Below are 16024 nucleotides of genomic sequence, written 5' to 3' on the forward strand. Positions count from 1 at the left end.
GTTCAAGAGAGAGAGAGAGAGAGAGAGAGAGAGAGAAACAAGATAGTGACAGCTGGTGAAGAGCAAGCAGATCTTTTCTCTGTCACTTCCAGCCCTTCAGGAAACAAAGAACAATCATCCATAAGTGTTTCTCAATAAATGCTACAATAAATGTACAATTCTTATCTGTTTATTTATTTACTTCTTCAGGAGGTGGGGCGTGGGTGTCAGTTGGTAGAAGAGAGGCTCCCAGCACGCACAAAACCCTCCTGATGTCCTGCTGGGGTGCTCCTGTGGGTTGGGGAGGCTGGGGAGGGTGGCAGGAAGGGAGGGAGGTGTGGGCGTGGCAGGGTAGTGAGGATTAAAGAAGGGAGTGCATTGAGAAGCGTCTTTATTCGCAACACATACTATTTATTATACACGTTGAGTACGACACATCTGCAAATCATGGTTATATTTCATTACATCTCTCAAACATTTATTTGTGTCCCGTAAGTTGTTATAAAGTTAAACGAATACAAAATATGTTGAGGAATTATAAGTTGAGGAATATTTATTGAGACAAAAAAGAATACATACATTTCTTTTTATATATGAAAGCCATCAGCACATAACTCACTGTTAAGCTGTATATATTTTTTCCCACTAGAGAAAAACATGCCGTGTTTTTCTCTTACAAAGCACGACTCACATTTCAAACACCGTCATTAACGATTTTCCAAGAGACTGAAAGGTTGAGTTTAGATTTTCTCGTTTTTCTGAACCTATCTCTTACAGACTCTTAAAGCTACGATACAAAAAGGGACGTGTAACACCTAGCGGACACACAGACACAACACCAACACGAGGCGCACATGAATAGACACCCGCCACACGTACACATACACACCACCCACCACTAGGGGCCGTACATGAACACCTTAACAAACCTACGAGTACACAGCACCACTACACCGCACCACCTTACCAAGCAGTCCACGAAAGGGAAGATCAAAACCAAGATTTCTCTCTCGGACCGTGGGCAAGATTTCCAGGTATAGCATTAAAACTTCGCCTCACAGTCGCCGCCTGATCACCGTGTCACGAGGAGGTGTGTTAGACGGTCCAGGGAGGGGATCAGTGGGTAAGCGGTTTCTACGCTGCTCTGTACTGTACATAAAAGGCAGCAAAGACATGGTGAGCGGCAGAGACAACTAATACTGCGTGGTGAAGGAATGGGCTTGATGGGGCGGGGCACGGAGAGAAAGGGATGTTACGAGAATTAACTTTTCTGCTGTATTGTTTTCCACTGCTTTTCTCTTGGACAGTAATGTTTATCAATGCAGTTTTTCCCTTTCAGTTTCTTCTTTCCTTTCATTTTTCACGGAAGAAACTCCTCTCTAATCCCACCAAAATCGTATTCGTCCAAGTCAGTTTTCATTCACCTTCGTCTTCCACAAACACACTGACTTACATTAAATTGGCCCAGTACTGACTAACCTAAACTCACCTAAGACTACTGACCTATGCTAATGTATTATAACTTAGAACACTTCCCTCTGGAGGTTGTCAGGCAGCAGACAGTGTGTTGCTGGTACGGCTACTGCTACTGCTGCTGCTGCTGCTACTACTACTACTACTACTACTATCACTGCTATACATATATTATTGTCACTATTATTTTTACTCTCTCTCTCTCTCTCTCTCTCTCTCTCTCACACACACTAAGCAAGGCTCTCCATCAAGGTTCTTGTCAACCATACTTCACTTAGGTGGAGGTGGAGAAGGAGGAGAAGGAGGAGGAGGAGGAGTAAGATGGGGAGGAGGAGGAGGAGGAGGAGGAGGAGGAGGAGGAGGAGGAGGATAGAGGATGGCACAAGGTCAATGCGAGGGATCCCTGACTGCCTGTACTCGCCACCACGTCTGCCATGAATCGTGAGTCAGCCTGCCCTCCTCCTCCCCGCCTTACTCAATCACTTCTTTCTCCTCCTCCACTGATCCATCGCACCACTGCCTCGAGGTTCACAAGTTCCCAAGTGGCGTGACTCATCCCACCCCTCACTCATTCCTACTCACTCCTCACTCAGTCTTATCTCATGCCACGGGGAAGTGGACGACAGACTAGAAATGTGTGTGCATGTGTGTGCGGTTTAATCTTGTGATTTTACTCAACACAGCTCAAATAGACTGTATTAAAGCAATGATTTACACGCCTGGACTGAGTGTTGGCAGGGCGCGGTGACCTCATGCTACCTGGAGGTTACTTTTCTCACCCACTACAGAAAGTCACGTCACTCACAGCTGATGAATTACGCATCAGACAAATGTTCTCCTCATCTACAGGTGGTAAATGTTACTATGTAGAATGAAGACGCCAACCTTAACTGACATGCTGTCACTCTATAAACTACCTGTAGTTTAGCGATTGCACTGCCGTCTGGCCATGAATTCTTGAACTACTGAGTGTAACACCTTCTATTGGCAAGCTTTCAAACTAGTCCAGTGACTGCATCACCATCTAGCGGTAGATCTGTTAGCCCTATCAATCGTTAACTGCCGAAGCAACTCATAAATATTATATATTCTTGAATCACCAGTGATGGACCGGTGGTTCATAGCTCAGAAATACTGACGAGGCTTCCAGGAACTGGGCACATGGTGCGCAGCAGCAGCCTTCAGGAAGGAGAGCACTACTCCACAGCGCTATGTTGGCACCACTTCATTACTTACAACTACATAAATAACTGACACTGCACCACTGCACAGTGCGCCTGATAATCATTTACATAAAATGTGGGAAGTCCTCCTCTAAACCTTTGGTTCTAACCTATTATGTGCTCTCTTATCGTTCTGTCCTGTACTATCCTATCTTGTTTTGCTTGTTGTCGATTTTCGTGCCCGAGCAGCGTGTTATTTAGCACGGAAGGTAGCAGCGGTGAGTGTCGTGTGTGGCTGGGCGGTGTCAGAGGTCAATGGAAGTATTGCGTCCCCGATTAGGAAGATGCTGACTCACCGAATCACTGGTGACGTGTGATGAATTGCTTTGGTGAGAAAGGAGTGAGAAGCAACACAAACAGAATCTGCCTGTGCCACAGTGTTGCCTTGGCTTGGTGGGTCTGCCTGCCAGTGTCTGCCGGTGTGGGTTCACTGCCCAACACACGAACACACCAACACATCAACACACTGGTCACTTCAAACTTAGAGTAAAGGAAGTCAAGTGTTCCATAAAGATTTCATTCAAGTATATTCCCACCCACAAAGATTCCTCATTGAAGATTTACTTGAGAATGATGTGGCAATTATTTGTGTGATAATCTTGTAGGCGGAATGTTCGTAAGGGAACTGAATCAAGTGGATACTATCAAGGTACGCGCTGCAGTAACCTCAGACACAAGTATTATGACCTGAACATCAACTTACACCTATGTTCAAGTGGCCTTTCCATCCAACACACACTGACAGGGCGCGGCGAGGCAGTACAGCACACTATATACACCACACATGTACTCCTCCACCCTCTTGTCCGTGTGTGCTTCTCTTCCACCTCATCCCATTGTACTTCACTTCACGATATGGAAAGACAACACTCGGCACACTCCCTATGAAGCAGCAGATATGTTTTGATTTTTATAATTTGGTTGTATTTAGTATGAATGAGTCCCTGATTTTCTGCACGTCAATCTCCCCAGCGTGGTCAGACAACAAGGCAGAACACTCACACATTACGGCCTAGTTATCATCTACAGGACTCACGAATTCCTGCTTTCTCGACCCAGTGAGTCAGCCAGGCCGGTCTAAGTACTAACAGCAAGGTTTTAGGCCCGGATTCTGAAACACTTTGCTCTCACCACGACTATTTGCAAAAGCGACAGAAATTATTCACTGTGTTCTCAAGAGTGCTTCTATCTATCAATAATATAGGAATCTTGTTAGTCTGTCACTAGAACTTTAAAAACACCTTTAACCTCTTCAATACTGGCACACATTTTTATCTTGAGATTTGTGTACGGTTAGATCATTTTATTGACATTAGAAAGGCTCTATAGAGGTTAGAAGATTAATGGTCACAGTCTTTACTACTTTAATCGCCCAAATAAGTTTCTGAAGCTGTATAAAATCCCCAAATAGTAACCAGAATCAATATGGAAACGCGTCATGGTACTGAAGGGGTTAAAAAACAGTGTATCTTTATCTAGAGACATTTGAAAGTAGTCGGGTAGCAGTGCAAAATATTTCAGAATACGGTCTGTGACGCTGAGTGGAGTTAGCACACGAGCCGCGTCACTACAGTAGCCTCACAGGGCAGCTATGTACAGTCTGGAGGGAGGCGCAGCGAGACACCAACCCTACCTTCGAGTCGGTGCACTGAAGGAAAGGATACACAAGCGTCTCTCTGTGGCGTCCTGCAGCTGTGCACATCGAGCTAATCCCAGATAAATCTCCTTAAGAATATTCCACCACGAGACTTTCCCCAGATCATTCCCCTAAGGTAAATCAAATTAGGTTAGGTTATCGGATCAGGTAAGGGGAAAACAACCATAATGGAGAATGACACTGGGTGAAATTTGCATGGAGGAATACTTAAGGATAGAATTGACTTGGGTGGAATATACACAGTAGCCTTGCACCACCTCAGCTTCTTCATTTAAGAGGAGAAAACCGGCCAAGGGCAACATAAAGAGTAAAAAAATAAAGGCCCAGTTATAGTTAGCAGTCCCCGTGCAGGTTCGAGAGAGTTAACCAAAAGAAAGGGATAAATGTCTTGAAACATCCCTCTTAAATGGGCTCTGGTCATAGGACGATGAACATTGATAATCTTACGAGGTTCTAAACTAATGGAAGTGCAGAAAGACAGCCAGGACACTCATACAGGGACATTCGTGTAAACTTTCCCAACACTGCACTGACGAGACTAAGTTACAGATGAAGTAAAGGTGACGAAAGAGTATAGGATTTTAGGTAATGGTCCTTCGTCAGACTGCCACTTCTCGTCCTGGCAGCGTTGCGGGACTCCTGAAGGTTGCTGAGGGGGGGAGGGGGTAGGGCTGTGTAGGTGTTGTGTGGTGAAGGGTTGTTGGTCATTAATGGTCTCGTTTTCATAATCGTCCTCATCACTATTTTTTTTTACCATTATTCCTTTTTTTTTCACCGTCACTATTACAATACTGACAAGTGAGGATGAATAAAGTCACACGTTTCTTGTTTTCTTGCCTTTCTACTCTCTAATTTTTTTTTTACATTTAAGAAGAATTAAAGTCACATTTTCCGTTTGACACTTTTTTTTACACGTTCCTCTTGACGACAAAGAAAATAAAGTGAGAGTTTCATGTCTTTCATCATATCTACACACTCTTACTGACCACTTAGGAAGGATAAAGTCTGGTTATCTGTCCACCTCCCTTTCTACCGAGGAAAGATAAAGTCACATTTGAGACAAGACCCTTCCTCACACTCAGCCTTCAGGACCGCCCCCGCTTGGACCCATCCTTCAGCGAGGGAGGACCATAGACTGCCAGGAACACCACATAAGGCACTCGACTCCCCTCCGGCGACACCAGGAGCTCAGGGCAGAGGAACAGGAGGATACAGAAAGACCACACGAGACCTCTACTGCTATTCATCATTTTCCTTTCTCCTCCTTTTCTTCTGTACACTTTAACTCCCTTTTCTTCCTTCGTCAGCGTTTGATTTGGCTTGAGTTTGGCGATGTTCTATTTTCCGCCCACTTCAGCGCCTCCTCCTGCCGGGGACGACGCTGCAGACGCGGTAGGACAGTGGAAGTATGAAGGGAAGATGTACTCGTGAGTGAAGAGATTTGGAAATGAAAGACTGAAGGGAGTTGAAAAGTGACAAAGAGGAGGAGGAGGAAAAAGAGGGAGGCAGGGTGTATTTGGAAGGAGAGGAGGGGGACTGGAGCACGTGGAATGAAGGAAGCAGTTACATAATGAGAGAGATAGAGAGAGAGTGAGAGAAAGAGACAGGAAGCAAGCGAGTGAGTGAGGAATGAAGGGAGGGAAGGCAGGACAGAGGTGGTCAAGGCTATGCACGATCTCAGCCCGGCCGCTTGAGACACGTTCTGCAGCATTTGACAAGGAAGAACTTGGTGGTGCACATGTGCTTGAGGCGGCGGCATAGCTTGGTGTCCAGACGGTCCCTGCACCGCCTCTGCTGACCTGCGGGAGGAGGGAGGGAAGGCGAGGGGCGTTGGGTCAGGAGGTCGAGATGGATAAGAAAGGTTACTGAGGAGAATATACGATTGATCCTCCTCCTCCTCCTGCGTGCAAGTCACTTAGCTTCCCAGATTATCACTCCGCTCCCTCTCTGATCTCCTATATTAGAGCCGAGGAGCACCGGGAAGGACACGCAGGGAGGCAGCAGGGATTATTGTTTATTCTTTTGCCAGAGAGAGAGAGAGAGAGAGAGAGAGAGAGAGAGAGATACATATACTAAAGCCTCACCTCTTCTGTTCTTGGGGCACTTCTGGTTATGACACGCCATCTTGTGCTTGGGACGCTCCTCTCTGACACACGCCCTGCTCGCCTCCTGTGTCCTCACGTCCACACACTTCACATGGCGGAGCTGGTAGCCGCCCCCACATTGCCTGGTGGGTGGCAGGGGGCGAGGGTGGTGCGTGACTTAGATGGATGTGTGGTGATGATGACGATAATGGTGACTGTGGTGTGGTGGTGCTTGTTTTTTGCAGGGGGGGTATCGTGATGATGGTGTGGTTAAGTTTGTGGTGGTGACAGTACGGGTGTTGTATGGTGGTGATAGTGTGGTAGTAATTGTGTGGTGGTGATGGTGGCGGTGATCGTTGGAGTGTCGTGGTTTTGTGTGGTGGTGATAGTGGTGGTGATGGTGACTGGAGGAAATATTGTAAGGCAACAGTGGTGGTGGTGATGATGGTGACTGGAGGAAATACAGCGAAATAGCAGTTGTGGTGGTAGTAGTGATGGTGACTGGAGGAAATACAGTGAAGTAACAGTGGTGATGGTGGCGGCAATGGAGGTGATAGTGGTGACAGTAGGAATGAGACCTTACATAGAAACAGACTGACACACACACACACACACACACACAAACATAAAAAAAATCCCTTTAGGCCGCACCATCACCCCAAACACAGAGCACCAGGAGGAGGGACAGGGCAGCTTATCGGGTTAACACTACACTTGACTGTGACTGGCGCCTTTAACCTCCACTCACCTGGTACAGAGACTCCAGGGGCCCACCACCCACTGCACGCAGGGCTCGGGGTTGCAGGGCTCCACCACGTAGGGCTTCTCGGACACAGGGCACAACAGGTCCTTGGGGCAGTGCACGTCGCGGACTCTCTCTCCTGTGCCACACTTAGCCGAGCACTCCCCCCACTTCCCCGCCACCCATTCGCCGCACTCCTCCTGCCGCAGGGAGAGAGAAGGGTCGTCAGGAGTGTGGAAGCTTGTCGGAGAGAGAGAGAGAGAGAGAGAGAGAGAGAGAGAGAGAGAGAGAGAGAGAGAGAGAGAGAGAGAGAGAGAGAGAGAGAGAGAGAGAGAGAGAGAAGGGTCGTCAGGAGTGTGGAAGCTTGTCGAGAGAGAGAAGGGTTGTTAAGAATGTGGAGGCTTGTCGAGACAGAGAAGGGTCGTTAGGAGTGTGGAAGCTTGTCGAGAGAGAGAAGGGTCGTCAGGAGTGTGGAAGCTTGTCGAGAGAGAGAAGGGTCGTTAGGAGTGTGGAAGCTTGTCAGAGAGAAAGAAAAGGATTGTCAGGAGAGTGGAAGCTTGTCGGAGAGAGAAAGAAGGGTCGTCAGGAGTGTGGAGACTTGTCTCTTGATGAGTATCAACCCCCATCGCCATGTTTTTTGTCCCCTTGGCGTGTTTGAGTGACTCTTATCACTGAGGAGAGAGCCTTCCTTCCCTATGGCCACTGTCACCTTGTCCTTCGCCTTGTTCTCTTTTCAATAATTCTAACTTTTATTCTCACGGGCCACAAACGCCGCCATTACCAGCAATATTCGTATGGAGAACAGTCGCTAGTTGTGATCATTATTAGACAGGTAACCCTCTGCATTTATTTTCAGTGTGTTTTGTACTTTTAATCTCGTCCCTTGATCTGTTGACATTCTCTATACAAAGCCTGATAATTGGCAGGCTCTTAGCAGACTGAAGGACTTGAGAGGAAAGGCGAAACACAAGGATAGTTAATGCTATAGTTATGTTTCTCGTCTGCTGATCATGATTGCACCCATTCAAATTCTTCATTGCTGATCTGACATCAGAAACATTCAATCTTGGTTCTTTAACACTGTCACTATATATCATTGCTTTCTCCAACAGTAAGGCTAAAACTAATGTGTCTGTATATTAACTTCCTACCAACTTTCTAGCTTTGGTCAATTTCACTCTGGTAGTCGGCCAAGGGATAAGCAAATGGAGCTAATAAGCGGACCAACGACTTATTGAGAGAGTGTGTTAAATCTGGAGTGCTGGTGTATCACAGATTCCTGATGGCGCAGATATATTAGACAGGTGGTGGAACTGTCGAGTATTGCAGAGACATAAGGGTTGTTGAAGAGTTTTAGCAAGCGTTGATGAAGGCATGGGAGGTGTTTCCGGACCATGAGAAACGTTAGGAGTGAAAAATATACTGTCTGGTTAACCCCTTGAGTACCATGACGCATTTCCATATTCATTCTGCTTACTATTTAGTGATTTTATACAACTTCAGAAACTTATGTGTGGGATTAAGATAGTGAAGACTGTGGCCATTAATATTCTGACCTTTGTAGACCTTTCCTAATGTCAATAAAATGGTCTAATCGTAAACAAGTCTCAAGGTAAAAATATGCCTCAGTAGTGAAAGGTTCAGAAATGTTGTAGGAGCAGTAGTTCTTTATACTGTTTGGGTATGGTGGAGTTTGGTAGTGTCGTAAAGGAGAGGAAGGGGCGTGGGAAGTGAAGAGAAAGTTCTATGATTGATGTAAGAGATAAGGAAGTAATGCGTGAGGTGGGAGGCGTTGGGAAGACTCAAGTGGTGTGGTGGAGGCAGTGGGCTCACCGTGTTGCAGGGCTGAAGACTGGACGGCCGCGGGCGAGGACACAGCGAGCCGTCAACGATGCTTGTTGTGGTGTTGGTTACTGCCTCACACACCACCTCCCGCTCTCGAGAACCCCCGCCACATTCCACGGTACACTGTAAATCACACACACACACACACACACACACACACACACACACACACACACACATACGGGGTTAGATTTCATGAAGATTTAGGGCAGTCATGTTTTCGGATGTGCCCGGGAAAGCATTTAATGAACGCCTTTCCGAGATCATCCGAATCTATTTTTCTTATTTCAGATTTATAAGATTATGAAGTGATGTGAAAAGTTGATATTTCTTTTAATGCATGCCTCGCTCTCTCTGTCTAAGGCAAAACATGCTGGGTACTAAGTGAGGATTACATTCATGACATTTTGACGGAATAATCACTTCATCTCAACCCACTCGCCCCGTCCATCTTATTCTGTGAGCTTACGACTGGGGCAATTAGCTATTTATTGGTGTAATCTCTGTGTGCAAACAAGGAGTGGAATGGAGGGCAGAGGTGAAGTTGTTGTAGTGGGTGATATGAGCGACGGCTCCCACGACCGCCGCTCACTGAGTGATTAATGGCTCACCTCTGACCAGCTGCCGACGCTCCACCGGTGCTGCGGTACGACAGTGTTCCCGGCGGTGCCTGGCATGGGGCCGGGGGTGGCGCGCTCTGCGGTCTCCTCCGCCAAGTTGTGCAGGGCGTCCACTGCCTCAGCGCCAGTATGGAGTAGGACCTTTTTCCTAATTTTCTTCTTTTTTCCTTTCGGTGGTAATTCTACAATCTCGATAACTTCAAAATCTTCCACGTCGATCTTGTCCACAGCGATGCCTTGTGGCCGCTCCTCCTCCTGGGCATCTGTGTCATTGCCAAGCATCACAACGCCCATAGGTTCCTCCAGCATGGGGGCTTTGGTCTCTTCCTCAGTGTGTTTCTTCTTTACAGGTTCTTCCAGCACTGTGGGCTGGTCTGTTCCTGCCGAGGGGGCCGCGGTGGCGAGCTCCTCAGGAGTGGCTGGTTCTGCCTGGCTCGTCGGCGGCGCCATACCTGCAGGAGTGTCAGTCTCGATGGCAGCCTTCTCAATGGAAGAATCATCTGCGGTCCTCGTTGCTTCAGTAGTGAGCGGCATGGAGGGGGACGTCTGCTTTGGGCGATCCTCCGTGGCGGAAGTCACTTGAGGATGAGTCGCGTCATCGCCCTGATAAGACTTGAGGTCAGGGAGAGTCTTGTCCTTAGACACCTGCGGCTTGGAATCTAAATCAATCTCATTGAGAGTTTCTGAGATGACATGAGAGCTTCGTGGCGGCTCTGAAGGGGATGCAGATTCCTTGCTCTCAAGTTGCACGCCGCCAAGCGCAACGTCAGGAGTGGCGGTGGTGGAGCTCATCCCCTCAGGGGTAACTGTCCCGTTGTTTATTTCACTAGCTGGTGTGTGTGTGGCGTCCTGCCCTCCTGCAGCCTCAGAGACAGTCGTAGCCTCCTCCTGATGGGTTGCGTCAGGTGAGGGAGGCATGAGCTCGGCGGAGTCAGGTGTGTCGGGGTCAAGTGGATGTGGGACCCGGGTCGGCCAGCTGGTGTGGTCAGTGGTTGCCTCAGTCGGGGTACTTGGAGGAGCCAAGGCCGGAGGGGGAGGGACTGAGGAGGACGTGGCCGGTCCTTGCCTTAGGGAAACTTCAGTCACTGCACTGGTCCTGTCCTTGCTGAGAGACACTGTAGTGGAAGACTGGGTTGTGGGCAAGACAGTGGTCACAGAATCAGTGGAGAGGTCGAGCGGCAGTGCGGAGGTGAAGGTGGAGTTGAGTGGGTCGTCATTAGTAGGGAAGGGCGTGGGGTGACTCTTGATCCCTTCAGCGGCGGCGGGCGACGGGATGATGGTGAGCGGGGTTGTGGTGGAGGTTGGGGTGGCGTCAGGGATTGTGGTGGCTGGGGCAGAGGTTGTGGCAGTGGATTGCTCATGTGGATTGGGACTACTGATCTCTCGAATGGTGGACGCAGAGTCTGATGTGGTGGAGTGGAGCAGAGGGGAGGTAATGGCGGTGGTGGGACTGGGTGGAGCGGATGTGGTGGAAGAAGTTATGATACTCTGGGTGGATGTGGGTGAGGTACTAGTAGTAGTGGTGGTGATGGAGGTGGTGGGTGGGACAGTGGTGGTAGTTACTGAAGCTGTGGTGGATGAGAGCGAGGTAGTGACGGATGTGGTGAAGGTGGATGTGTGTGAGGTAGTACTGGTGGACGTGGGTGAGGTTGTAGTGGTGGGGAAAGTGGTGGATGAGGTGGTTGGCGTTGTGGAGGAGGTGGTAGGGTCTGAGGAGTGGGCGGAGAGAGGATCATCTGAGAGCACTTCATGAATCTCTAGATGCGTGTCTTCCTCCAGGCAATTACCGGTGCACTCCCGCACGCTGCGTGGCTCATCCTTCTCCCTGCACGCCAGCCCGTCCTCGCACCACACACGCCGGAACTGGACGCCCTCCCCGCACGGCGCCGAGCACTGCACACGAGACAACAGACACGTACACTCGCCACCGCTCCTCCTCCACACTCATGCAATCAAGCTAACAACTCACAAACAACATGAGGGTGGGATTCCCTAAAGGGTTTCTGTAATTCCCAGAGATTAACACGATAGAAATTACTAGTATTTAGTAGAGGCTGAAAGATTTTGCAGAATGTAATGAGGGGGATTTTTGGGTAAACTTTAAAATGTATGTAAGTGATGTCATTATTTCCAGTAAAGAAATAACGTCAGCATGGAAGCAGGATACGCATGCCAGGGAAGTAAGGAAGCATCAAAGGTGAGGTGTACCACAATAACGGTGGTTCAGTTTATTACACTGACGATATCTCAGCGTGGAAATAGTGAGCCTCTCAATTTTGAGTAGCGCCAATGAGCCGCTTGCTTTAGTTCCGACGACTCACCTTAGACCAGTTGCCGGCCTGCCACGCCCCACAGGTAATGTTTCCACACTGCCGCCGGTGTGGGGGCTGTGAAAAGGAATCGCAGGCACCACTGGGCGCCACGCACTCCACTTCCCGCTCCTCGTACTCGCATGGGTCTTCGCCGCATGACTGTGGAGGTACATAAGGGAAGGGTGGAGGTCACACGGGTACAAGTCTGCTAATGTGCAATGTCATGGATCCTATTTATGGCAAAGCTTGGGTTACTCAACCTCCGGGGAGAGATTTGTTTATTCAAGTAGCAAATCTGACAGAAGCTCAAAACGTCTGATGTCTAGACAACACTTATATATTGCATCACCTGTGTGTGAGTAGCGCCACGCGGCAGTACTCACCTTGCTCCAGGGCCCAACCTTCCACTCCAGCAGCTGCACGCACGGCGCCTGGCTCGGACACGGCTCTGTCTCGTGGGGTTTTCCTGACTGGTCGCAAGCGGAGTCCAGCAGCGCCATCTGTTCTGTTGGGCCGAAGGAACGGACGCAGATGACGGTGCGCCGCCTGATGCCTTCCCCGCCGCAGGTGACGGAGCAGGACTGCCACGGGCCGGACCACCACCAGGCTGGGCAGGCGTGGGTGTTGCATGTGCGTGAGTGATCTTCGGGACGCGTCTGAGAGCTGCAGTAGCGGTCTTCGACAAGTCCAGCTTCTTGTTCCATGCACTGCACCCGGGACACCTGTAAGCACACATAGTCACACGCCTAAAGCATGTATTCAGAAACACTTGGCTCTCTCATCACGATTACTTTCAAAGTCCAGAAATGCTTAGCCCAGTTCGCAAGAGTGTTTCTCCCGTCAATAATGTGTAGGGGTTGTTTATTTGTCATTAGAACCATCAAAATGTTCTCAAAAAACCCGTGTACTTTCAACTAAATCCTTTTGAATGTGGTCGGGATGTGAGCAAAAAAAATTTTCAGAGTATAGCGGGATATGTGAGTATATGTCCTGCATTATACAGGCTCTGGAGACATAACCACACAGAATGCATATTTTCGCAACACATGACGTGACGCTGAGCCATCAACAAGCTTACCTGGATGCCGCTACCGCAGGTGACGGAGCAGATGGACCACTCGGCGTGGCGCCAGGAGAAGCTCGGGATGTAGGTGGCGTTAGCGTGTGGCATCGTGTACTCCCAAGACACGCCGGGGTTCTCCGTCTGGAACAGGAGCTGACGACCCGATGGCGACGTTAGTACAAGATGATGATGATGATGATGATGATGACGATGATGGTGATGATGATATTGATTATGATGATGATGATGATGATACTACTACTACTACTACTACTACTACTACTACTCAATTTATAACCATCGTATTTCTGCTGTATGTTTATTACTAACGCTGGACATGAACAACTGAAGAAGTATGATTGGCAGTGAAGCTTAGGCACACGCACAAACACACACACACACACACACACACACACACACACACACACACACACACACACACACACACACACACACACACACACACACACACACACACACACACACACACACACACACACACACACACACACTCACTAAACATCGTACCGTTCCCCCACCCGCACTCTCTCTCTCTCTAGCTTTCTCTCTCTCTCCAAACCAAAGAGGAACCTCAGTCACTAAAAGGAGTATTATTTTTCTTTCCGTGAGACTTTGCAGAGGTCAGTTAGTCTTACGTTCCTGATTCTGTCTTACTGCTTGCACTTCTCACGGCAAGGCACGGCAAGGCAAGACAAGGCAAGGCAAGGCAAGGCAAGGCAAGGCAAGACAAGGCATGGCGAGGTAAGGCAAGGCAACGCAAGGCAAGGCATGGCAAGGCTAGGCAAGTTAAGGCAAGGCAAGGTAAGGTAAGGCAAGGCAAGGCAAGACACAGCGAGGCAAGGCAAGGCAAGGAAAGGCAAGGTAAGGCAAGGCAAAGAAAGGCAAAGCAAGGCAAGGCAAGGCAAGGCAAAGCATGGAAAGGTAAGGCAAGGAAAGGAAAGGCACAGCAAGGAAAGGCAAGCTAAGGCAAGTCAAGACAGCGCAAGGCAAGGCAAAGCAAGGCAAAGCAAAGCAAGGCACGTCAAGGAAAGGCAAGGCGAGGTAAGGCAAGGCAAGAAAAGGCAAGGCAAGGCAAGGTAAGGTAAGGCAAGGCAAGGTAAGGCAAAGTAAGGTAAGGTAAGGCAAGGCAAGGTAAGACAAAGCTAGAAAAGGCAAGGAAGGACAAGGGAAGGCAAGGTGCAATCACGAGGAAGTACTGTGGCGTTACCTGCATGATGATTCGTTTGTTAATTTCGCGAAGGTCTTTCTCATTAAGGTCATTGTTTGTTTGTATTCTTTGAGAACGAGAGAGGAAGGAGGAACAGGAAAATGATGAAGACGGGGGGATTGATAAATGATGTTAAGACTAATGGTAATTGCCAGTGACAAGTGAAAACAAGGAGGAAGGAGGTGATAAATGAAGAAAATAAGGAAGGAAGAGGAGAAACGCCATGAAAATCTAAAGCTGAAGGAATAAAAAGTAAACAAGAGGAAGTGAAGGAGGAGGAAGAGGACGAGGAGTAAGCCAGCAATAGAAGAAACAAGAAAGAAAAAGAAAAAAAAGAGGAGAAGGATAAATGAAGAAAATAAGAAAGGAAAAGAAGAAATGCCATGAAAATATAAGGATGAAGGAATAAAAAGTAAACAAAAGAAAGTGAAGAAGGAAGAAGAGGACGAGGAGTGAGCCAGCAATAGGAGAAGCAAGGGGGAGGAAGAAGAGGAGGAGGAGAAGGAGGAAAAGGATTACTAGAGGAGCCTGAAAATGAAGAAAGAAACCCAAAGAATGACGAAACAAACTATAAAGACGGCGCCACTTACCATGAAGGTGAGGGGCGTCTTGAGGGGCCCAGGCAGCAGCAAACTCTCCGTCTCTCCGTCACGGTCGTAGTACATCATGATGCCATTAGCACTGTACTCTCCCGACCAGTGAATCACCCTGCAGATACCACACAGGCACCTTCATCAGTACAAACACAATAAAGAGAGTAACAAGATCACTAAATATAAAGTTTCTCCTCAGCTCATATTAATTAACTCCTTCAGTACCATGACGCGTTTCCATATTCATTCTGCTTACTATTTGGTGATTTTATACAGCTTCACAAACTCATGTGGGGGTTAAAATAGTGAAGACTATGGCCATTAATCTTCTGACCTCCATAGACCCTTCCTTATGCAAACAAAATAGTCTAATCGTAAACAAATCTTCTTGTAAAAATGTGTCCCAGTATTGAACGGTTAAATTAAACGCGGTTTCATTGACTTTGTTGGGGTTTACAAGTTTTTTTTTATTTATTTATTTCCAGCAGCACTTTCTCAAATATTCGTATTTCCCAAACGTTTCATCGTCTGTCTTCAACACTTTTCAGAAAGTTTGATTCGATTTATTACGGTTTTCAAGGTTATTTTCGCGATTAGAATGGCAGTTTGACAAGATTCTGCGTCACCAACAGATGGAAAAAATCCTTTGTGCTGTCTAGCTGACGAAAGAAAAATAGTTAAAATGAAAATCTGATGTGTTTAGAAGTGGAGCCTTTGTATCGTAACTCAATCATTCTTTGTTATTAATCCTGTTGTTTCATGGAGCGAGTTTCGTTGACGTCTCTCTCTCTCTCTCTCCCTCTCTCTCTCTCTCTTAGGCAGGTGTAGAGGCTCGAGGCGATGGTGAAAGACCAAGGCATCAAGGGAGACTGTTTTAAAAGAGTGCCGGGAAGGTGGAGCCACTTTGCCACTTGTGAAGGTAAACAGCATGAGTGTGGAGGGTCGCGGCTACCACCATCAGCACCACCACCACCGCCACCACCACCACCACCAACACGGCAGCCTCATCCACCCTCTGGGAAATAACTCCTTCACCAGACACCAGATGGACAGATGGTGGGTTCTACAAGGCCTTTTCTTCCCCATCTTTATTCTCTTCTTTTTTCTTCTTTTCTCGTGGCCCACTCTTCGTTTTCTTCTTTTCTTCATGACAGTACAATAGTTATTATTTTATTTTTTTCCATTGTTTACTTCTTCGTTTGTTT

At 47.9% G+C, this 16024-nt stretch overlaps 1 protein-coding gene across 1 annotated transcript in view; it reads right to left on the minus strand.

The window, feature by feature from the left end:
- Positions 1-357: 357 nt before the first annotated feature.
- LOC123499403 (A disintegrin and metalloproteinase with thrombospondin motifs 6-like) overlaps positions 358-16024 on the minus strand; it is a 124498-nt gene continuing 108831 nt past the window's right edge. The window contains exons 15-23 of the mRNA XM_045247354.1: positions 14817-14934; positions 13014-13151; positions 12319-12657; positions 11945-12094; positions 9615-11516; positions 8992-9126; positions 7165-7358; positions 6417-6559; positions 358-6131 (exon numbers count right to left, since the gene is read on the minus strand). Of these exons, the coding sequence (XP_045103289.1) occupies positions 6010-6131; positions 6417-6559; positions 7165-7358; positions 8992-9126; positions 9615-11516; positions 11945-12094; positions 12319-12657; positions 13014-13151; positions 14817-14934 (3241 nt within the window). The 3' untranslated portion in view covers positions 358-6009. The remainder of the gene's footprint in view (positions 6132-6416; positions 6560-7164; positions 7359-8991; positions 9127-9614; positions 11517-11944; positions 12095-12318; positions 12658-13013; positions 13152-14816; positions 14935-16024) is intronic.

The sequence above is a fragment of the Portunus trituberculatus genome, chromosome 49, assembly GCF_017591435.1.
Source record: "Portunus trituberculatus isolate SZX2019 chromosome 49, ASM1759143v1, whole genome shotgun sequence".
In the NCBI taxonomy this organism is placed as follows: Eukaryota; Metazoa; Arthropoda; class Malacostraca; order Decapoda; family Portunidae; genus Portunus; species Portunus trituberculatus.